At 38.0% G+C, this 25,800-nt stretch overlaps 1 protein-coding gene across 2 annotated transcripts in view; it reads right to left on the bottom strand.

Annotated features, from left to right (window-relative positions):
- PCCA (propionyl-CoA carboxylase subunit alpha) overlaps positions 1-25,800 on the bottom strand; it is a 304,978-nt gene that overhangs the window by 122,972 nt on the left and 156,206 nt on the right. For both annotated transcript variants that reach the window (XM_042805848.1, XM_042805846.1), the window contains one exon: positions 20,032-20,134. In XM_042805848.1, coding sequence (XP_042661782.1) covers positions 20,032-20,134 — 103 coding nt within the window. The remainder of the gene's footprint in view (positions 1-20,031; positions 20,135-25,800) is intronic.

Genomic DNA, 25,800 nt, shown 5'->3' with positions numbered 1-25,800 from the left:
AAAACAGCAGTGTTTCCCTGCTCAGCTATTTATTTATTTTCAACCTCTGTCACTGTTTGTTCAACTACAGATGATGTCATGGTCCCATAATTTATTTCATACATTGCACAGTGTATTATGTCCCTTTTACCCCCAACTGCCATGAGAGAGAAGAAGATACTTTATAATAATGCAGCAATTATAGCCCCTGCTTTCTTTGCAAGTTTTCAGTGAGGAAAGCAGACAACTGCTAAAAATTTTAGATTGACGCACACTTACTGTGCTCATGGAATACAGACACTAGTTAAACTATTATCTATTCTAGTCAAAAACAAATAACGAAAGAAAACAGACATTCACAAAAGCAAGTCAAGTAATAATTCTGCACCAGCCTGTCCATTTTGATTGTCATCAACCAATCAGATAGAAGGAACTCAATAAAACTACAATTTTCTGCAGTTTGTTGCAAATAAAATCCCCTCTCCCAATTACTGTTGATGATGTAATGAGCTATGATAAATGTCACCAGCTCCTAAAGGGTCAGGAAATTGAGTATAGATTTTTTTTTACTTCCACTTCAAAATGTGAGTTCTAACACTGGGGGATGGGAGGGGGGGGGACACCTTACAAATTCTCTTTACTTCTGATATTTTTGCTGCATAATACTTTACGTAAACACAGAGAAATCCCAAACTATCATAACAAATTCTCCCATTATGAAAGATTATAAGCATTTGAAAACTACATTATATGACACTCTGTAAAGCTGTTTTTCAATTGTGCAATTACCTATTCAGCAGTTAAATAAAAGTGAAATATTGACTTAAAACAATGTTAATGGTCAAAGAATCATTAAGAAATCCTTCATCATAACTTTCACAGCAGGTAGCCTGTAAAATGATCAAGAATAATGTGCTGGATTCTGTAGCCACCAAGGTCAGTTTCTGCATACAAATCTTTGCAGGGGGAGAAAAAAAGACCTTCAGAAAGTGGGCCATTCATCTGAACCAAGTTCAGAGAATTTCCAGCACTGTGAAAAGATATGTTATGCAAGCACATAGATGTATTCAGTGGGGGTAGACTGAACCAGCTACATGGAGACTACAAAGGAGCCCTCCCATGGCTCATGAATAAGTCGAGGAAATGATCAGAAAAAAAATGGAGAGATGTTTAGACAGATGGCCCACTTAAAATGCCTGGGACAGGGCATAAGCAATTTTAATGAAACTTTAGATCTACCATATAAATTGTTTCTTATTTTCTCTGCCCTCCCCCCCAAAAAACTCAAGAAAGGCAAATAGAAATTTAACAACTCAAACAAGAGCCTATCTTAACATGTTAAAAAAAAAAAAAAAAGGGGGAAGTAAATCTCACACTTTTGAGCATTATTGGTTTAATAAGTTCATATACAAAGAAATATCCTTCACAGAACCTTCAACTATCAGATGAATATAAAAGCAGGGAATGGATAGATTAAAAGAATTCTAAACAGAAGTGTACTGCCAAACAAAACAAAAATCTAAGCTTTACTATCTGAGTACTTTCAACACTTTCCAACATAAAAGTTCATCGTTGTGCAGGAAAGATAAAAGCAACACTTTCACAGGATTATTTAAAGAACTAAAAATTATGTGAAAGGAACCTAAGAATCTGGGAATATTTTATTCAGCAATTTGAAGTATTTTCTACATCTATTCACACACATTTTCTACATATATTCAGATTGATCCATCTATACCTATCACATGCACTTTTACATAAAAATGGGGTTTCCTTCTTTCTGCTTTATGTGTGCATATGTATACATATTCCCCTTTCACCAAGACTGTGAAAATATACCATCATTAGAGTAAATTATAGTTCTGCATATGTCATACAAAATAATAACCTCTGCTAGCCTGTGTGCCAGCTGATCAGACAAAGGCTGAAATAATAACTCAATGGTTATGTCAAAATGGTTTTACATTACATTTTCTTACATATTACATTTAGATCAATAACAAATATACATATTTATAGACATGTACTCTATCTGAATAGTGACCACAGGAAAAAAATAGATTACATGGAAGGTAAACTATAAAATAAAAATCACTGCTTTAAAAGGATGCTATGGAGTGCACGGTGTTTTGATTCAAAACAGTGTACATCTGGATGCTTCACTTTCCTTTAAGAGAAGCCTTTTGGGTGATTTGCACTGATATAGGGGCCTGCAATCCAGTGCCCAGTGAAAACCTCCAGCGCCTTCATCAGTGAACCCCAGATCAAGGCTAAAGAAACAGTTAACGCTAGACCTTATAAATCTAGAGTGAATTTAGCTGCCCAGATCTAAGCGTGTGGCTTAACCCCTTTCATCTTCATTGAACTGGTAAGTGACTCTGCAGACAACCCGAGCTCACCCTGGCTCTTCCTCTTCCACCCTGAAGGTCTCTAAGCATGCAGGGGTTGGGTCCTGCAAAGAGTCAACCCTAACCCGACTGCTTTGCCGCTAGCTTCCTCAGCAGCCTGGCAGGGGGGCAGGAGCTGGGGGCTCCTCTGCCAAAGCTGCCTCCACAGCCTTAAGGAAAACATGTGCTCCAAGTACGCAAGCAAACATCAACAGTTCTAAGCCTCTTGAAGAATCTTTGATGGCTCTTTTAGCTCTAAATCTATCAGGCAAAGGAAGCAGCATTGCTGGTATTGCCCATCTTGCTGTAACAAATCCATTCTTGCAGCACATACGTCCAGAGAATGAAAGATTTGGGTTGTGAGTCTCCCTCAGCCTCTGAGGTTTCACATCTACCTCCCATCTCTCAAGAGAAAGAGCCAGGGCCCAGGTAGGCATTAGGGGACTCACCATCCTACCCTGCTGATGGTAGGAAAGAATAAGAGATTCGTGGAGATTCACAGAATGCAGCTTTGCAGCTTGATGATGCATCCTCTGGGACAAAGAGTTTTGGCGTTTGGTCCTATGCCAGGAAATTTCTATGCACTTTGCATTTAACAAACCGGATGAAACACAAAGCAATCCTGGGAGCTGCAAGTACAGCCCAAGACCTCTCAATTTCAGGGGAGGGTCAGACTGCCCAGTCCTTCAGCAGATGCCAGCATACCTTGAAAATTACAAATAAATAAATGTAAAACTTGATATCTGAAACCCATTTCCTCTCCTATGACATGTCAGGGCCTACTTTAGCATTTGGTTTCTCTTGGAAAAAGGAAACATCACAAGCATTAATGCTGGATAAGAGATGTTGCTCCTTGTCCCGTTGCAAGCATTTGTGAGATGAGAAGCAAGGAAGATTCAAATCATGTGTTCCCAAGTACAGAGAAAAGACATTTATTTTCCATATAATTTACAAGTCTGTGCTTCTGATCTGTTCTTTCAAACCATCTGTCCTAAATCAGCAAAACTATTTACCAAAGAAAGAACTACTTGCAAACAGGTGTTTTTAATCAGATCAGTCAACAATATTGACTTGTGCATGCTGACAATTGTTAGAGAGAGAAAAATCTGAGAATCTGTTCATCATCAAAAAAACCTTTGGGCTATTTCTCCTCCATTAAAGTATTTAATTTCACAACTTTGTTTCTCTCTAACACCCTTTATTTTTAATAAGAGTTTACTTTGGGCAGTTGGAAAAACTAATAATAATAATACACTCCACAAAAGGGAAACTACAAACTCCTTTTGCTGTACAAATTTTCGTGTATTTCCTTGAAGAAGGAAACTTACCAATTTCTCTTATTGGTCAGATATTTAGGAATAGTCTTAAAATAATTATCTCACTCTCTTTTAATGGTCAAAAGGCTTGTGAACAAATCACTGTGATGTGGTAGGAAGAACTTCAGCTCTTCTGTTAGCATCATTCAGTAAGCAGCTATATCCTTCCATATAACGTGATGGTATTGGGATGTAGCTGTTTGTTGGGCTGCCTTGCTTCCTGTACCTCCATTCAAACAATGGCTGTCCCCAGCAATAATGTGCTATTTTTCACTTTGTATTAGGTTTAGAACATTACAGGTTTCCTGGGCATGTTAAAAATAGTCAGCAAGCAATCTCTAAACTAATATGAAAATGGAGGTGAAATGATTAAAAGATCACCTGCTGATAAATTTGATAAGCTAACAGTCAGTCAGTTTTACATCTATACGTAAGACTATTTTCCATATTCAATTATTTTTTGAAACATCCAGGCAAACTCCATGTTAGACTTGCTGTACTCTTACCAGTAGTGAAATCTGCCTGATTTGTAGCCTACTAAACTCGACCTAAATTGCCACTAACCACTGTAAGCTTGAATTCAAAACACATTTGCTGCTTTAATCCATCATCTCTTTTGTCAGAATTTAGAATTTCAGTTATTCACCCACTTTTCAGTAGAAGTTCTGGAGAGTATGGTATCTCAGAAGTAATCAAAACAACATACAGTGGGTGTGAGAACATCAGTGTTTTAGTTCAGACCAGGAGTAGTTCTCAAAGCAGATTATCCCAATCATCTACACTTACACTACTTTGGATTGCACTGCAGAACAGTCTCAGGACATGGGAACCAGATCCCTGTTTGATGCAAGAAAGACAAAAGCCAGACTCCAGAACTGCACCCAGCACACCCCAGCCACAAATGGGCATTCGGTTGACAGGATTGGACTAGAACTAATCAAAAGTCACATGCATACAGTGAAAGTATCAGCTCCTCATCATGAATTAGAAATTCACTTGTACCACTACACACTCTACTGACAGCTAGATTAAATATTGAAGAATCCTTTATTCATATAAAGAGATTTTGATATTAATAACAATTTCTGCAGTTCCACTCCCTGAAAACCATAAGCTCAGTATTTAATTTAGATATCAGGCCACAGTTTAAAAAGTAAACAAAAACCTGATACTTAAATTCAGGCTCCAAACCCCTTATTTAGTTACTTCAGTAAAAAGGAGCTATATTAAGAAATACTTGGCACCTGCCAGCATCTCTCACTTGAAACCAATGAGAATACTGCACAGTGCAGCACATTTGAAAAATCATTCTGCCAATTTGGAAGACAAAATACATATTAGAATCAAATTTAAAACTTCCATTTTGAAAAAAATTTTGGCCTGACATTCCAATGCTGCCTTTATGCTGTTATATAATAATATCTTCTTGAACACATCACCATTTATCCAACTAGCAGTAACTTACAAGGTTAATCCCCAAAAAACACATTAACCTATCTCTTTCTTATTCAGAGATATACGTCTGCACCCAGACTGTCATATCCACCATTAAAGGCAGTAACATCTGACTGAAATGCAGCATTTCTTTAAAGTTTATAAGACCGAATACAGTGAAACCTGTCAGCACCTGCTCGACTTACTAAATGAAGCACCAGATTAGAAGACAACTACTACAGTGAAGGGGAAAGGACAGACATCAGAGTAAGGCCACCTCTGAGGAAATTTGGCAACAGAACTGGGAATAAGAACATCTGCCTCTCCAAGGCCCACAGGGAACACAGTGTGCAAACTAATGAAAAATTATTAATTATTTTAAGTTAACACAACGCTCCCCAACAAACTGTCTTAGAGCCAAACTGAAAATACCTTCTTATAGAACACCACTTCCAAGTATCTTTTCAAGGTTACTGTTAAGAACTATGTATTGAATGCTGTCTTTCCAGTGTTTAGTCTCATTTCAGTCTCTCACCTAAGCCTTACTACAGTCCCTTTTTGATCTGTCAGTCCTATCAGAACTAACCAGATTATATTGCCAGAAGCATGGCATTTCTGCCACTCTTTGTAATACCAATGATTTAACTTGGCCTCTCCAAGGCCTGTCACGTGCAATATCCCAAAGGTCATTATTTAAAACAGAATTCTACTAATTTCTTTGTGCATCTTGGAAAACAGAACGCTGATGCCAGATTTCAGTAAGGTTCCAGAGTATTGTAAGAGCTGCTCACCTACCACCTCCCACGAATTTCCTTGCAGCAGAAACAAAAGAGTACATCCCAGATCTTAACCATCTCATTCCAGTGAGATCAGTTTTGTAATACAGCTGTACGCATCATATTTGTTCTGTTGTGATTTCTCCTCTATATGAGACTTAATTCAGGAACTACATAGAATGCACATTCAGGATGGCACAGTCCCAGAAAAGGATGGTCAGATTTTCCCTTACTAGCCATCCTATAAGACAGTGTAAGAAACAGAAGCTGGCCAAGAACAGTGATTCATTTGCAACGTATTTTTCTAGACAGTGGCTAGCTTTTCAAAAAGATGCTTCTTTACTATATACACAAGAACTAGTGCTGGGTGACAGCAAAAATATCAATGATGTATCTACCAAACCACAGACAAACATGATTAGAGCATTTGAGTAGACGTACACAAGCCAGTTTCCAACAGGCAATGGGACAGCTACTACCTCTCCCTAACATGTAAAATATGTGGCAAGTTTCACGGATTCTAAAGCTTTGTCTCTATTTCTCTGCACTAGATTCCTCTGGAACAAATTAATGCCACTAATTCTGTTAAGTTAAAGAGAAAAAAATAGCAGATGATAAAAACCCCAAGAGCTCATTAAAAATTATATTAGATAACATAAAACATGCGTATCTTCAATAAGTACTAATTCTTCATGTCTGCACAATTACAGCACGTAGCACAGCTTCAGTCACTTTACCTTCAACAGATCTTCTACTGCACTTCCAGCTTACATCCGGAGTTCACACCACTGAGCTTTCACCCCCTGATATTAACCATCTTTTCCCTTTATAACTAACGGAAAGAGAAAGGTACCTCTCCACAATGAGTTAGACGGGCTGAACGACCTCTAGGTGATGCTTACCTGTATTTATTACATTGCTTAGGCACTATGAATCTGGGACACAGAAACCCAGGCTCAAATTGTTATTTAACAAAGTCATATTGTATTCAAAAGAAGATAACTCTCTATTGCCCTCCATATATTTTCATCCTTTTAATAGGACACCTGCCATTGTTCATATCATGGCCTCATAAGTAAAGCAAGCAAGCCAATAAGAAAAAAACTGTTTGTACATTTTCTGCTTAGCTACAGCTATACACATCAGATGTGAATGAAAGAATTTCAGAATAAATTATTAGTTAAACTAGGGTTGATTCTGAAGGACCAAAAATTTGTAACAGCTAGGGCCTCATGCTCAGTATTAATAAAAGAGACTTTTTCCCACTAGGCTTTCTGTTGACTAAAGTTGAAGTAGAGAAGCCAGGCTGTGTAGGTGGGATGGACCCAAGGAGTGGCAGTAACACAACTGCACATAAAGTTTAACACAAAGTGGGTCTTCTACTTAGATTTCCTTCTGCTTATTTGAGGAGAATCATAAACAATATAGCATGGAAACATAAAAATGGCCATACTGGGTGGCCCAAATATCCATCTAGTCCAATATTCAGTGATCAATAGTAGATAGTTAGATAAGATATAAGAACAGTACAAGAATATAGTCACACTTCTACAATGTACTTAACTGTAAGTATCTTCTCCTTCCTTGCCTTTCACCAAGATAATTGGCATTAATTGTAGTAGTTTGGTAATTCACAACACAAAGAAATGTCTCCTAAGCATAAAACATTTTTCACACACAAAATATATATATATATATATATATATATATATGGTTTACATATATAAGTAACATGACCCAAATATAGTATGTGCCATATAGGTACATTTTTCAATGCTGTAGATAACACATTTTTCTTCAAAGCATGATTTCTCGCATGTTGCACACACAAAATTATTATTTAATGAATCTGATTACACACATTGTTTAAAAAGATGGTACTTACTCTGTCTTAGTAAGCCAATATGTAAAACTGTATTTTTCTGTGAATGTTCCTATTTTATAAACAACCATCAACAAACAACTTGTCTGTGGTCAAAAGGATGTTCAAGAAGAACATCAAGACTACTTGGTCTGATACAGAAAAAAACAGACACATTTTGAACAGAAACTGTAAAGTAAAACTGTTGCACAAACATGACATGACATACATTACCTAATTGATTGTGATGTGTCTGCAACTATGCCTACAAGTATCTCCTGAAAATTTAGATGGAAAGCTACCAATAATCACTGAAGAAACAAACAAATAGGGAAGAAGGAAAGAATTTTCATAATATACCTTCAGAAGTAGTGTACAGCAGATGAGGAGGATACCTTAAAGATCTTCAGAAATGATTCTCCAACCCCAACCCTTCCTTTGAGCTGTTTCACTCCTGCTGAAGGAATCCATACACAACAGCCATGTTCACTCTAAGCCCAAAGTCTCCTTGCCTATATCCAAAATAATTCCTCTAAAATGCAAATGACTGCAGTCCCTCCTGGGCCTTCCTACGTGAGACTGGCCTGGTCTCTGAAGAGTTGCGCTCCACCCTTTACAGGCTGTGAACACAACAATTTCTCATGGCAATCCAACTCTTTTAAACTGTGAAACAGCAACATGCTAGCATCAGCTCTCACTAACCCTTGCTTCTGAGAAGACACATATGAATCACTGAAAGCTGAGGAAGTTGTAGAGAGTTGTGGATCGGTGCTGCAATGCCCAATATGAGGAGAATGAAGCTTAAATGGCCCTAAGAGTACCAGGATTTTGTAAATCACTGGAGTAGAGGTTCACTCTATTCACTCAGAAGGGTTTGCTTAAAATAGCTGTTAAGACTTGGGAAAAGGAAGCCTTTAGTAGAAGCAGACATGCAATGTCTGAGATCAAAGAGTGGAAAAATCACAGCTAAAAGAGGAATAAGGTGGGCTTAAAGCTAGTAAACAACTTAAAATTATTGTGATTTGCCTGAGTATACGAGTAACAAGAAAAAAGGATTTGCTGCAGGGGGTTGTGGGGAAAATGTATGATTTAGAAGAGAAGTGTTCTCACTAGTTCAAGGAAGCAAACAGAGAAAAGCTGTTGGTTTATGGCATCTCCCTCATCTAAAGACATTAAGAGCTGGGTGGGCATTAAGGACCTGCTTTAAATTTCAAGAAAAATGGACAGCAGCTCCTGAAGAAAATCATTATTGTGTGACCAAGGTGTATCAGATGACCACCCATGGCAGAGAGAGGAGCCTTAAAACACATACCACAACACTGGGATAAAGACAGAAGCTTAAAGCCTAGGAAGGATAAAATCTAACAAATGCCCTAGGCTTTTTTGAAGTGCTTTCTAAATCTGAAATTCAATGGGCAAATAAATTATTGGTATCATCGCGCTACTAGCTGCAGTAAGACTAATTTTACTAAGCACAACAGACAGGATAAAGACCTGTCATCATCTCCTTTCTAAGTCAATGGGTAAACATCCCTGGTTTCAAAAGAACCGAGTCTCGCGCTGTTCTTTCCTGCCCAGTCTTTCTCACACCACAGGCTTTGAAGATACACGTTAAAGGGAAGCCACGGCCAAAACAAACTCCAAGCACATCTAATTACATAGAGAAGTAAACCACTAAAGGATGGTCTGTGAAAGATATTAAAGACTCATCCATAATCACAAAAGGAAAAGTCATATGAGCAGTCTCAACACAGATCCACGGAAAAATATCCAGGGCTCTGAATACTTACTAAGAGCCAACAGAAATCAGGTTATTTTTGATTTAAGGCACCATCTATTCCATCTGAAATATGAGGACACATCCATGTAGTTTTCCTTTTAAGATTCACACCACCACCAGGTTACAAAGAAAAATATATAGCATACAAGGCAGGATAAAGAGGACTACCTCAAATGCAGGTAGCAGATCACTGATTTTGAGTTGTGTAAATCTCAGGTATGAGATTAATCTCCAAGATAGTGAATAGTGGCGCAATTAGCAATGTTACCTCTCAAATACTTCTTCCATTAGAATTACAGAAATCTACATCGTCACAAAGCAACAAACGGGCCTGCAGTCTTACGTATAAAGAAATGAAAAATTTTATTTATTTTTGTTATCACTTGGTGATGCACATACCGGGAAATATCTTAACAAGAGAGTGAAGAAAGAGCTCTCCAAGAGTTCTGAGACAAAGGCAGGACTCACTTTTCTCGTGAAAATGTTTCTTCAGTATTTTCACTTACACACAGCAACTATGCAGAAGTGACCTGCCTCTCTAAAAGTTGAAAAGAAAGAAGTCTTAGCTCGATCTTGTATGTTTACACTTTTAATCTTACCCTTAAACAAGACTGAATTGAGCATAACCGCACTGAAGGTCAGCTTCTATACTGGCATATCAAATTTCAAGCCAACAGCTCTTTCATTTAAAATATGTTAGATAAAAAGGTAATATGCTCTCTGTAAGAGTTCCCTTGAGGTTAGAAGAACCAATAAATTAACTGTTACCATATGTTTGGCTCCTTTTGGCAAAATTCAGTAACAAAACACTGCCAAACCTCTTTTGGCAGGTAATAATATTTGGTAGCTTATAGTACAATTTGAGAAAAAAGGAAACTGGACAGAAAACTTGGAAACTAATAGAACAAACTACATTTCTATCCTTATATAGTTAGCTATATGCTGTTAAAAGAAAAATTCTAACAAAGTCAACTCTATGGTTCTGATCTATAATAAGCAGCCATCTCCTCAAAAAGAGCTGTATCAAACGCAAACTCAAACATTCCAGCTAGTACAGTAATGCAAATATTCTCCGTTTTTTTTTAAACAATGCTTGATATGTATGATTTATTTTGCAAATGAGAAGCTTTGTAAAATTAGTATTCCTAAGTGTTAAAAATGCATATTAGTGCTTTCGTTACAGTGGGTTTATTTCATTATAAATGAGCAAATATTGGACTTATTTGCAATCCTGTGTTCTTAAGTTTCACTTTTGTTTCAATTAAATACTTCTTTTTCCCCACACATCTTTTATACCTACAAAATTAAGACTAGAACATGGCAGATAAAAAACCTTTAACGCTACACCTCTAATTACAATTATAGACACAGGATATGAAATTCTAGGTATTTTAAGGACAACTATTATAGACTTCTTTAAAATTCCATGTAAACAGGTGTGGGCAAACCTAGCAGGTCCTATTCCTATCCTAAGACAAGCAGGACTTGCTCTACAGTCACATTTATAAGAAATCAATGCTTTTGCCGATATTAAAATGTCCATTCATTTTATTTTTGTAATCATCTAAGATAACATGCTCTAAATTCATTATTTTTCTCATTTCCAGTAGAATGGATACAGCCTGTTCATGCCATGATGGTTTTCATGTAGAAGAAAAACAGACACTTAAAAATTGTGTATTTCTTTAATCAATTGAACGATCCCTTAAATTCTAATTTTTATGTATATAAATCACTTGCTATTCAGCTTACAGTTCCACACACATATCTGGCAAGCAGGTTGAGGCAGGTTGACAGGTATAGGCCAGACATTTCACTTCTTAAAGTCATGTTATTGCACGGTTAATCCTATGTTTGCATTAATTTGATTACAAGCACTTACAGGTAAAAGTAATCCTAAAGTGTAGGTCTAAAGATTATAATATAAGCTTCTGTAAGGTTTTTCCAGAAGAAAAATATTTTTGCCATTCTACAGATGCTTGCCTCTCTCGGCTATTTGGGATTTTATTAATAACCTTCTCATTAGTGTACTCATCTTCTGATTTCTTATTTTTTAGTTTAAGAAAGGCAGTTTCTGTGAAGACTTGACACTGAAATCAGAGACTTCATTACCCTGCAAAATATATCCACAGTTCAAAGTCTTTAAGAGGGTTAAACAAAATGCAAACATTTAATGCAACATTAAGCATGTGAAATAAAAACTTGATTGCCTAAAGAAAGCATGCTATGCTGTTACCCTGGTGACAGGTTAAAAAAGGACTGTGAGCTGAATGGCTGTATGATATGAAATTAAAATGTTTCACATTGAACAATCCAAAATGAATTGGGAAAGGTTAGAGCAGAGGAGAGAGAAATCAATTCTCCAATGGCAATGGTGAATGGAAGTGAAGTCTGAATAGGATTTGCCAGTGGGGTGCAACAGCTGCCAAATATCCTGCAGCCAAAGAATTACAATAATACTGATGAAGTGTGCAAGAGCTTTTGGAATCATTGCAGGGAACAGAGAAATACTCCTACAATAATGAGGCCATTCTGCGTCCCATCCCACTTTCGCAGTTGAATCAAAGGAAAAAGAAACGGTTGAAAATTGTAATATTCAATAACAAAGGTATAAATGAATTATCTATCCCTTCAATCAATATCTTATATTTAACTACAGCCTTTGTGAACCATGAATGAAGCAAGCGTGCTAAAGAATGGACAAGTCAAGACACATACATGTAAAAGTATGCAGACAATACTGAATGAGAGACTTTTTCTTCCCATATATTTTGTTGACAACATTTCTACTGCAACAGCATCCAGAATAAGCTATACACCACACAAACAAACAGCAGGACACCACCAGTGCCTCAAGGAACTTCACAAGGTAAGGTGCTGATGTCCATGCTTATCTTTTTTATGTTAATAATCCTAGGAAAGAAACATCAGTAAAACTTCTCACATGAATGCAGTTATACATGCATTTACTGAGTTTAGAGTCCACCAAAATAAAAAAAAAAAACTTTGCCCTTCCATAAAAACCTCCAACACAACTTCATTTCTGCCCTTTGAAATTCCAAATAAAATATACAGATGAAGGAAAAAAACTGCTGAAAATAGCTGTAAAATGACCAGGGAGCACGTGACAATTAGCACACATCTCATTAGTTCTACAGTTTCATGCATACACTCTTTACAGACAGACAAATATTAAAGAACATATTTAGGATGTGTAAACTTGCATGAAAGGAAAGCATTGTTGGACTTATAAAAGGGATCAAAGTAAAGGGAAAAGCGAGAGAACTTGTGGTGAAGAGAGGATCTTGCAGAAGATGACGTTGTAAGCAAAGCATGGATGAGAAAAGGGCCAGAATCACAATCAAAAAGGGCCAGAAATATGGCATCAAACCAGAAAACATTCACATGTGTATACTACATAAATTCAAGTTTCAACATTAAGTGAACAGTAGCCACAGAAGCTATAAAGCTCCTACAGCAGCTGCTGTTTTTCCAGCAGACACAATGAAAATAAAAAATAAACACAAGGACTTAGCCAGGTCCATGTACTTTGGTGAACGGGATTCCCACCAGCAATCACCTCAGCAAGATGCATGCCACAGCTCTGAGGATCTTCCCAAGAGATGCTCAGTGAGGTTCAAACTTTTCATAGTTACTATCTTCATAATGATTCCATAGGGGTTATCAACTCTAAAGATTGAGCAAGTGTGGATTCCTGAGTGCCCAGGACAACTTTCTCCCTACAAATGACATAGGAATGACAGGCTATGAAAATTTCCCGTAACAAACTGTTCTGTCTCTGGAATATATGTCCATGAATCATATGGAGCAATGGCTCTGCTTTTAAATGACTATATAAATACATTATATTATGTTATCAATCCTGATTCCATTAATTTAATCCAATCAAACAAAAAATATGATACATACATCCTGTAGAAATAGTCGTAACTGCTACCTTGAAATGTACCATTTCAACTTTTATATTTTACACAAAAGTTCATTTCCACTGGCCAAAAATACCTGTTTCATATATCTGCATCTACTTGTTTGTCTCTAGCATATATAATGCTCTTTCCATGATAAGCAACTGAACAATGTAGAAGGGTAAATAATACCAGATTTTGAAGACAGCTAAAATATTATATAGGGCAGCTGGTTTAGCAGTGATTAAGCAAGATTACAAAAAAAAAAAAAAAATTTGAGAGGCCAAAAGAACAACATTAAGCAACACCTAAAGAGACAAGAGAGGGTTGTCGCAATCAGAAGACCCCATTATAAACAAGGATATCAAACAAAAAAAGGGAAAACAGTCTTTGTACTTTGCTAGTCTACAGGAAAAAAAAAAAAAAAAACAACACAGTGGAATAATGGTCTGAAGCTGCTGTAGTTACATAAACATATTGAGGACTTTCAAAATGCGTAACAGTAAATCATTAAAAGAATGCTTGACTTGTTGATCAGGGGACCAGAACAGTCAGGATAAGACAGTGTTATTTTCATGAGCTAAGGGTGACTACATAACTCCAAAGAGAGGGAATGAAGAGAACCACAAGTGGGCTGGACTTAGTCATCCTTACCAAATGAAAACAAAGTGTTTTATCTTTATATCACACTGGAGGGTATTTGTAGGGTAAAGCAAAGTATAAATATTTAGCTGTACTTGCAATAACTGTTCACATTACTACTGCAGTTCGGGGGGGGAGAATAAAAATCACGTAACACAACTGATATAATTCAGCAGTGCCTGTGACTGTGCTGCAAGAACTTCCCCCCTTTCCAAGGGGGCAGTTCAGATGACTCCAGTGAATTTTCCTGACATCATCTTCCTTCTTTTTAAAATTAATGTAACGTAACCTTATTTTGTGCTGCTCCAGCAGTGCAAGGCAGCCAGAAAGTTCTCCTCTTGGGCAGCTGACCATCCTTCCATATGGGGAAGCCCTGGGCTGGCAAGGAGCTGGCTCTGTCCCAGACTCCAGCAGGGTAATAGGTGTAGTGTATGTGAAAGCAAGCATGCCTGAGAGGTGCTGGGCACTGCTGCTCTCCGAGCAGTTCCCTCGCTGCCCTAATCATGCACTGGCAAGGCAAAGCAGGCTTCCAAACCATCATTACCTAATGCATCTGAGGATTTACGTCAATATACCTGTACCAAATCAACCCAGACACAAACCTACAATAATTCATTAAGTAAAAAGCTAAATAGATCCATTTCTGTTCCTGCAGTTCACCAGTCATGTTACGTCCACTGCACTGAACCCCTGCAATTCAGATTTTTAAAACATATAAAAATTCAGCCCAGGTATTTCAGAACTTGACAAAAATTTGCTTGATTCTATCTGTAATTTCTTGCTATACACTTACCCCTCCTGTGACAGTATTATTTCATGCTTCTAAAGCATCATCCATTTTATGTCTCAAAATACTTTATACATGTTGATAAGTATTTACAAAGCCTCAATAATGCAGTAAAGTATTAAGGCCATTTTTTCTTTATGTAAACTAAGGCCCAATCCAAGTGACTTCTCTAAAGTCCCACAAGAACAGTCAAGAGTTTAACACAAGGCTCCCTAATCCCAGTCTTCTACATTATACACACCAGCAAGAAAAACCTTTATGTTTTCTTGCTAGCAATATAAAACATTTTCCAATGTGTTACCATCTTTTTGCATGTAGTATCAGGTAATATGGGCATGCAGCCTCACTGGTTTTTTCCAAGTCATAAATGATGAAAGGGTAAAACCCATAGAAAAATTAGGAAAATACACTGAGCAGCCAACACAAGCAACACATAGGAAGTGCTGTAGGCAATTGGGTTTAGAAGTATAAACATCACATTAGTAGACCCATGAGATAGCATGATGTAGCCACACCTGGAGAGTCACTCTCCTATTCCCCTCCCAACCCACTAATGAAAACAAGTCTGAAGCCAAAATATGAAGATTCAACTGCACAACATCATTTTTGGTCTCAAAGGCTAACTACATCAAATAGACGTAAAATAAGTTGGATTCACTTCAGCCAAAATATGTTTCCACTTGAAACAAGACCGAGTTCTGTTGAGAAGACCTTGGGATTTTACTAGATGCTGTAAATCTGTTCAGCAGCTGTGGGTGGCACCAGTTTCACAATAAACTGGACTATAGAATAAGTAGGAAAAGTCCTAGGTAAAATAACTGAAAGCTGAACAATGAAACATTCATTAATCATTCATGGCTCTTTCCTGTAGGAAACATGTGCCCCTATTATCTGAATATCACAGTGAAATATTCACATTAATATCTGGCTCACAAAATACCAAGAATTTTCATTAGCTAATCATCTTTAAAAAAAAAAAAATAAATAAAAAAAAAAAAAAAACACACCAAAACAAAAACACACAAAAAAACCCACACAACCTTTTTCCCAGGAAAACTGGTTAAATAACAACCAGTTAAATAAAAGCACAAAAAACAAACAAAAAAAAAAAAACACCAAAAAAAAAAAAAAAAAAAAAAACACAAACCAAACCAAAACCACACAAACACCCAGAGAATGCTCTAAATATCCAATTGATCCAATTGCTTAACAAAAGTCAATGTCTACATTCCTTTAACTCTGAGCTCCACAGGTCTCCAGCAGCTGTTCTAGGTAAGGGCTAGCAAATTAATCTTGGGATACTGTTAGTGAGGCCAGGGGCACACAGCGATGCAGACAGTGGAAACTCACCTGTGGGTGCTCCACCCAAATCATAATACAATTGATTCTAACACAGGAAAGGCAAACCAGATTTCAGCTTGTGGCCTGTAGTAACCTCAACACCACAAAAACTACTACGACTAAGAATCCCACCACAGGGGTCACATCTAATTGAAACTACCTGAAGAAAGTTGGGTGTTTGATCCTGAGGCAATAGCTCACGGATCATCAGAGCACGTGCCAGCAAGAACCTCATAGTTGATAATTCAGTCACAAAGGGGATTGCAAAATACTTATTTTTCTAGTCACATCCCTGCAAATATCATCGACTGTAGAGGAGAGCCCTCCTCATGAGCCTGTTACTAGTCTGATCTGTGGCACAGAGCTAAGGCCTAACTCTGCACCCCCTTTATGAACCATCTTCTGCTCACCTGTTCCTCCTTGCTGCACATTCCCACCTCTTGTAGCTCTTCCAGAATAACTGCACTTGTCACAAGTACTTAACTTGGTTCTGTCAGAATGATCTGAAGTATTATTAAACTGTTTCTACACTAATACAGGTCATTTTGGCAGAATCAGAGTGCAAAATCACACCTGCATACCTGGGGGAAGAGGAACAAAGGCAGAGACCAAGAGAGGAGCAGGCTGAAATAACGATTCCTTAATCTGGCTCAGCTGCATTTCATCTGATTACACCCTCAGTAGCCCTGATAGCAAAAGGTGGAGCTTCTGTGAAGACTTCCAAGCATGGTTCTTTCTATCTATCTGACTAGAATAACAATCCTGAGCTTGGGCTGAATAAATCATGTGGAAAAAGGGAACCCAAAATACCACTGCAGTTGTGAAAAGAATGTGTATTATAAATATGGCTCCCAAAAGGGAAAAGAAAACAAACCAAAAGCAAAGATAAGCATAGGACTCAAGTTCAGCAGAAAACTGCCTATTTGGCAGCTGTGACAAGTTTAGAAGAAATAATGCATGATTTCAAAATACTACTTTTCAGTGCAATTCCTTACAGAAAATTCCTCAGTTGCTTTCAGTGCACACAGAAGAAAAAAATGCTGTCAACATAAACAGTGCCAGAGAGCTGAAATTTTGAAGATGACGATCAACATGTCGATGTACTTTTCCAAACCATTAGGAGAATGTTATGGATCAACTTTGGAGCTTGCAGTCTGTCTAATCCATTTGCATCCTCCAACATGGATTTGAAATTCACACAGACTCCAAATGCCCAATTCTACCAGTGAACAGCATCCAAGATTACAACTGGCCTTTTTGATTTGTTGCCAGTAGCACAGGTTTGTACTCTGCACTTTTTGTTTACTAATATTTTTCAAACAGATTGCAGTCATACCAATAAAGATGTGCTTTCCATGGTCACAGTCCTGATCCCTAAAAAGTACCAGTGGCATGGAACAACTTCAAAAACAAGTCAGATGCAGTTTGGGTGAATTAGTAAGGACATGCTGTGAAGGATCCTTGATGGGACTGCAATAACTTGTACGCTCCACAGACCCCAGTCCCCTCTAGAGGGAGTCCACTAGCTGCTCTAAAGAATGGAGAACACTGTCCAGGACAATCCTTTGACCTCATTCTGCCTTTGTTTCCTTGACTTTTCCTCTGAAGATGCTCTATCATTTCGGGGAAAGGGTATCATTATCTGGTTTTGTTTTCTTCAGAAGTTACTTACCAGTAAGCCTTTTTGCATTATCTTGTTTTTACTTGGCCTCAAACAGGCAGCTTTACTATCATTAAAACAAGTAGATCTAACAATATATGTGGAGTGAAACCATGACATATTCAATAAGAACCACACTCAGCCACCACTTGGAGAAAATTTTAAGGCTCAACTTCTGAAGGATTCATTCCAGACCTGCATATGCCTCAACAGACAGGAAAGACCATCCTTTGAAAGCTGAGCTGAACATAAGTACACCCCATCTTGGCAAGAGAAAGCGATCTTCCCTGTACTGAGAAGATTTGTTAGCTTCACCATTTAAAATCTGCAAAATCAGACCTCATTCTAGTCTTACAAATATACTGTGGTCAGACTCGGCTGCCTTCTCTGCTCATGGTGGAGGAAAATATGTGAGGGAGTTAATCTACAACTTCAAAACCAAGCTAATTTTTTTCTAAGCAAGGCTGTTTTTGTTTCCCTAATGCAGCACAAAAACAAATGAATGACCATGTCTGGCTCTCTAAGGCAATACTGGATTTACGTATCTGATATCTCAGTTAAAATATTGTGTATGTCTTTTCTATTAAGATATACAGACACCTAGTACTGAAGGAAAATACTTGCAGTAGAAAGAAAACACTAGACGATTCTTCAAAAATTGGACTGCTTTTCTTTTCTTTTTAGCAAGAACACTTTACAGGTCAGAGAAAAAACAACTCAAATCAGAGCAGGGAATGCAATAGCAACTTGAGAATCTCTACTTAAATCAACAGTTCCTATCCTTACTCTTAAGTATCAAGTAATCCATTACTTCGCTATAGCAGTACTAGACTACTTAACTTCCTATGTGGGCCAGTAAAAACTACAATCAGGGCTCCTCCTCATTTTCCCTCATTCATCTTTTATTTAGGGAACAGTGGCCTTCGAGTGTCTGTTCTTCTCCATATGCCATTTGCTATGGAGGATATAACTCATGGAAGGAAATAAAAAGGTGCTTTACTTTCCCCTATAGGTGCATAAGGCAAGCAATGACCTAGCCCTACATATGCTATATATTACAAAGCCGTTATGCTTGCCCTAAGTGTCTCCTTTTTTTTCTTTTTTTTTTTTCTTTTTTTTTTAACACCATATGGTACTATTTATCTTTGTGGGTACAAATAAAAATAAAGACTTCTTGAAACCACATTTGATTTATTCCTGACCACTGTAAAATCAGTAATAGAATACACTGTCAAACCACTGGCATGGAATGTGAATAATGTCTATCCTGCATTCTGACTTCCCTCTCACACAAACACACATGCAACTACATTAAAGAATGTGAGGCAAGAAGAAAGTCATGCTGAAGTTAGGATTTACTGTATGCAACCATTGCAAATACCAACTACCCAAGCAAGTTTCACAAATTCAGTTGTTCTAATAGAAGGTCTCAAGGCACTGACAATGATGGACCAGAGGACAATGAAAGCTAGAAATATCCTAGAGGAAAAAGCATACAGTTCCAAGAAGCCAAAGAAGTGAACCAGTATTGTGACACAAGCTACTGAAATGGCTGGCCAATTAACAGTACTACCTCGGTTACTAGCAGCTACTAACCAAAAGAATGACAGGGTGGAGGAACAAAAAACAAACAAAAAAAATATACTTAAGCAAGGTGCTGACTCTTCCAGCACTTACCAGGCAAAAAGTGTTTTCAGAATTAGACCCTCAACTAGTAAGGTTCCTCATCAAGGTAGCAAATTACTCACGAATCCACAGTATTTTAAAGCTCTGTAGCTGAATATTCATATTATCCCAAAGTGCTTAGATCGTTTCAAATGGGCACATGGGAAATTTGTGATGCTCAATTTGTGGTTAGTTACTAATGCAGCAACATTTTGCATTAATGAAACTCCTGATGTGCATTAATTACTGTATTGGCTTGTAACACGTTTTTGTGCCTATTAGTTTGCTAATATGTAGAATAAAAATAATCATGTATGACTTGTGTGAGTAGGGAAATGTAAGCCACAGCTCATTTGAATTTAGAAAAAACAGACTACCTCAAGAAACCATGCAGTTTCTCACCAGTCTCTCTCATGCATGAGAAGATGCCATTAACAAAACACATCAGCACATCTGAGTTCCTAGAAATGAACTTACCTTGGAGTACCTAGAAATCGCTGTGATCTCAGTTGTTCAGCCACATACAAAGATGCTGCTGTTGCCAGTAGTTCTCTTCTTTCAAGATCTGTCAACTTGTGTCCTAGTTTTCAGAAAGAAGTTTAAAAAAAATAAAATTAGATACCACAGACACAAAAGTTACAGCTACCAGTTAAGTCACTGCTCAGTCCTTAGACATGAAACTTACATTTTTTTCCCCTCTAAATTAAGATGAGGCTCAGCATAGCAGACGCTCTGAGTTTCAGAGTTTAAATTGCATGTTTTCATACAGATCAGCCCTGCTGCTAACACTGGTATCTCTATTAAAAACAATTTGACAACTGAAAGAAAAAAAACCTGAACGATGCTGCAGCATCTTGTTTTCGTTACTGAAATGTCACTGGTTGACATATTGTGCCTCATGCTGGTAAGGAATCCATCTGTACATTAGAACTTATTCAAAATATACAGCATTCTTTCTCTGCACCTTACCTTGCAAAGGATACAGATCTTCCAAGTGAAGGGGATAATGCAACGGTATAAACCCCAGACATAAATGGGCATAGAACTACTTGTCAGCCCTAGGTCATTTAGTGCCATTTGTGTAATTATTAGTTTGTGACTAATGTTGTCAAAGTCATGTTTGGCACTTCATAAGCAGAAAACTGCTCAAAGTAGCATACAATCTGAAGGCAGATAACCTAATAAAGGTTTGGACAAAAAGGTGCAAACCAGGGTGATTGGAACTGGGTTTTTTCCCAGCCTGGTCTTGTTCCAGAATGTGAAGGTTAATTATAAATTCAGTTGTCCATTCATCAGGCTAAAAGACAGAGCACAGCAACAGAACTTTGCCCTCCCCATCTTTAGGTTAGAAAGCGCACAAGACAGAACTGGTATGAGAAGCTGGCAAACACGTGGCTAAGACTGGTGTCGTGAAAAAAGCAGAACAGTCAAAACTGATGTAAGAGGGAGCAAAGGGACAAGTAGTCAGTCCATAAGGCAGTGGCAGGATGATAAAGCTGGTGTACAAGAGGACAAGAAATGCAAAGCTGAATTATCATGGAAAAACAGAGACAAACTTTATCCTCAGGAGAGAGATTTTGCGCAGATGAAAGCAAGAGTATTTCAAAAACCAGAGGGGAAGGTAACATAGCAAATAAAGTTTAAAAAAAAATAAAGGTTAAGACTAAAAGTCTTAGTTGAACTCAGTTAGAACGCAGCTCTCAGAGTACTTTATACGTACATATCACAGCAAATGCCATCATCCCCAGCAAGTACAGATTTCATCTGAATGGATGGGGGAAGAGGAGAGGAAGGGGTTCAGAAGGCTGCATCTCCCTGAGCAACTCTGCCCAGGGGGGCGAGTTGGCTTCCAGTCCTGCAGCAGAGAAAGTTTCACAGCTCCCTTCTACACCCCCACTCTGCCATCACCGCAGCACTACTGCATGTAACATCAATTCACATTCCCCAGTACTGGTCACTAGCAAGTGATTCTCAGAAGACCCAGAATGGAGACCTCTGAAAAGGACTGGAACAGACTTTACAGTAACAAGTGCACAACTTCAAAACAGGACGTCTTCTGCACAAGACCCATCATTCCACTGGGCACATTAAATACGGATAGGTAAAGAGGGTGCATAGAGTCCACCTCAGCATTGCAATCATGCCGTGGTGATGGAAACACAGTCGTTACAGTTCCAGCTAACAGTACAAAGGAGCCGTTGCAGGCCGAGAAATGTAAATTTAAAAATAACACAAGCCAGAAAATCTACATCAATCTATTTTTAATTTAGTCCATATTAATATATTCTGGCTAAAGATTACTGCAACTTCCTTTGCTCAGTGTTTATTATTTTTTAACTGCCTTGAAATGGAAACGGTCTTCATTTTAACAAACGCATGCAGAAATACAAATGCTGAAAGGCTGAGGAACTGGCTTGAGAAACAAACTTGATCTTTCCTTTGCCAGTTAAGAGAAAAACTGATTGCAAAGACAAAGTCAAAAAACACTGAACTTTTGTACTGTTTGTGTATGTATATATACATGCATATATAAGCCTTATATAATTATACAGTACAGTAACATCAACTATCTGGCTCTGAAATGTTTCAGTTTTCCAACTGTTTACACACAGTGAAGCAGCTCTAAGATAATTCTTCCAAAACACTGTATCTAAAATTGATGATCTGTTTACATGTCTCAGCTAAAGATACATCAGGAATCTATTCTAAAACCTTTGCCTTCCACTTACCCTGACTAACCCACGACAAGTCCATGTGACCAAAACTGCAAGTTCCCACCTGCTCCAACACACACTGCTAGTATCAACTCATATAAAGGAACAAGGTAAAACTAGAAAAGATCCCGATTTGAAGGCTTTATTGCATGACTTTCATCTTGGATTAAATCAATAACTGCTTTTGCGCTTGCTGTGCTGCAAAAACTATTTTCTCCTTGTATCTTCAATAAAAATCAAACTCCAAACAGTGAACAAAGGTCAATAATTTGAAACAGGTTAACAACCGATCAAGAGTCACATTCACCACTTCATTATCACAAACATGAAAAAAATATTTATCTGCTTTCTCCATTTGTTGCTATTTGCATTAGTTGTGGCACAGATGTGGCAAGCAGAAAACTGGTCGTGACTGCAGTATCCAATGTGGGATTTCTGGGAGATAACATAAACCATTAACAAGAGCCTATCAAAATTGGGTTTTGGTCTTTGTAATAAAGATACAGTCCTACCACAGAATGTCCTTAGCATAACTTTGGAAGCATACCTCAGAAGCTGGATTAAAGGTTGCTTCCTAAAGATGGCAATTTACCTTTATTCACCAAGACAGACTGCTGTCAGTACTGCCTTAGTTCTCTGAACTCCAGTCCCATTTCCCTTGCCTTCTGCTCCTGCTCTGCTGCTATGCTCAGCAGAATTTTAAACAGTTTTGAAGTTTAACTTTCAATTACATTACTATATTTTGAAATACACAAATGTTCCCAATAGTGATACCTTTGTTTCACTTCAAGTACTATTTTACTTTAGAAGCCACCCCTCAGGATTTCAGTTGGGTGTCTTGAGGTATAAGTTAATATTCACCATCAATAAAGTTATAAAAACGCACAGTCTTTCACTTTCAGCATGCAGAAAATCAACCTGAAAAGTAACAAAGCTACCTCTGGGGCATTTGTCCAAGTGATGCCTTCACAGGGAGTGAAATAAGTAGCAACGGTTCCCCAGCTTCCAACATGGGAACTTCTGCCATTGTCCTTTCTGCTGTAATCACTGCAGGCTCCTGGGCTACAGGGAGATTTCACCTACCCCATCAAAGGTAAACCAGCTCCCAAATCTCTCTGCTCAACCTAGGATATACTTCTGCATTACCACTATCATCACTGAGCTAAATTATAGAAGGTGAAGACAAAACAGAATTAATGGGTATAAAATTGTCACAACTAAAGGAGTGGAAGCATTGTTGTTCATATTATTTAAAACTAGACCGCACACATCTATTACTACTAAATGACAGGACCCTGGTCGGAAGGAAGACAAGGAGAAAGTATTTCTCTCTCATTTCCCTGATGTTATGATTGCTTAAATCAATATTATCCCAGTATCCCCCAAGCTGAGTCAAAAAGGTTCATGCAATTACTTTACATAACCAACTTCAAATTAAATTACATAAAAGGTCATTTTTCCCATAACGGTCTCATTTGCATTTTGTCCTAGAAATGTGTTTCCTACTATCAATTACAGGGAAAAAAAAAAGAAAACAAACAAGCCCTGGTTATGTGCCCTGGTCTGTCATTTAATACTTGAAAAGTGACTGTTTTCTGATTGGGAAGAATAAAAATTAAAAGCAAAATGGGTAAGATAGAAAGTGCAATGCATAATTCAGATCCATACCAATGCAGGCAATGTTTATATTATTCCTAGGTTCTGTTTTGGCTCGAGTTTTTCCCCAATGGATTTTGAAGTTGACCATTACAGATGGCATGTATACCAAGTAAGCTGAAGCAGAAAACAAACTTGGGTATTATTAAAGGGTCCAATTTCTTCTGAAGTCCAGCAGAGGTCTGCTCCACCCATACGATCATGGTAAAAGACAGACAATATTGTCTGCATATGCAATCTCAAACTATTCAGACTAGTGAAAAAGTACGTTTCTCAGAGAGCTCGTGATCACTTGAGATGGATGCTATAGCATACAGAAAGGAAACCTTTTACTATTTTAAATGATAAAGGGATTAGTGACAGACCAAGAAATATTTCTTGGCTTCACCTACGAGAAAAAAGAAAGTCAAGTAAGCTGTTAAATAACTTTTTATAATCCAGTAGTTTCAGAAAATGAAGGTAAAGATTAGATTCCAGCGTGGAGAAGATGGATGGAATTAACAGCAAACATCCTCTCCTAACAATAACACAGCTAGGGGAAGATGAATACCCACCTTCAACTAATAACAGAGGTTTCCAGACTTAAATTTAGAAGTCATATTTACAGCCCCAATTCACCTAAAAAGTGCTGTCATTCATAACAGAATCACGGAATGACTGAGGTTGAAGAGACCTCGGGAGGTCTTTAGTTTATTCAGCGAGCACCTCTTCCCCACCAAGCAATCTCAACATCAAATTCAGACCAGGTTGTTCAGAGGTTTGTGCAGTCAGGTCTTGTAAATCTCCCATTTATGACCACTGCCTCCTGCTCTGCTGCTCTGCAACTCACCGAAGAGCCTGCCCTTATCTTCTTGGCAACCCCCTCAGAGGTACGAGAAGGCTGCCATCAGGTCCACCCAAAGTTTTCTTGTTTCCAGGCTAAACAAGCCTGGTTCTCCCAGCTTTTCCTCACAGCTCCTCTGTTCCAACTCCATCACCACCCTGGCGGCTCTTCGCTGGACTTACTCATGTTTATTGACATCTTTCTTACATGCGTGGGGGGTTAAAACTGGACACAGTATTCCAGAAGCGGTAAGTGTTGAGTAAAGCCGAATAATCATTTCCTTCAACCCATATAATTACGACAAACACAATATATAAAAGCCTTCACCTCATATACAGTCTCTGAAGCCAATATGTAATCGAGAGAGAGGTGCTCCCTCCTTCATCCTTTCTGTATTAGAAATCAGTTAACATAAAGGAATGTCCATCAGAATTTCTGCTCTTCCTCTCCACCCAAATGAGGTTAAACATGCTAGAAGAGGGGAAGTATTCTTTTTCCTTTTTTCCCGTGTTTTGGTATGACGTTGGTGATAATCTCTTGGAAAATGCCCCATTTCTCATTTGTGCAGGATGTGTCTCCCAGAGAGACTGACCAAGCATTTGAGACATCATTTAATAACAAGGAAGAGTGGACCATTTTAAAAAAATCTCAGTATTAAAACAGATATCCAGGGCAAGATTAACTGTGAAACAGACTGAACCACAAAGAATGATCCAATGAACAGGGTACTAACCTAAGGATCACTGAGTTTAATTTGTTCTTTGTCAAAGACTCCTCTTGGATCTTGATGAAAACAGAGATATTTTCTGTGACCACAAAATAGGGATAATAGATAGTATATTTCTCATCAGGCAGGTTAGGGAATCCAGAGGCATCCCAGGCTGCTTGGAAGCTGCTGAAGCTCGTCTGACCGTACTCGACCTGGTAGCACGGGCTACTCCTGCTTCCTTGAAACATTTTTATTCTGTGCGAAGTGCTTGGAGGCCACTCCAAGACAGACGTATCTGTGACACCTGACCTGATCGGTGCTGCTGCACCCACCCTCAGACCCAC

This window comes from Tyto alba, unplaced genomic scaffold, assembly GCF_018691265.1.
Source record: "Tyto alba isolate M040663 unplaced genomic scaffold, T.alba_DEE_v4.0 Super-Scaffold_45, whole genome shotgun sequence".
NCBI lineage: Eukaryota > Metazoa > Chordata > Aves > Strigiformes > Tytonidae > Tyto > Tyto alba.
This window is presented reverse-complemented; position numbering and strand designations above follow the sequence as displayed.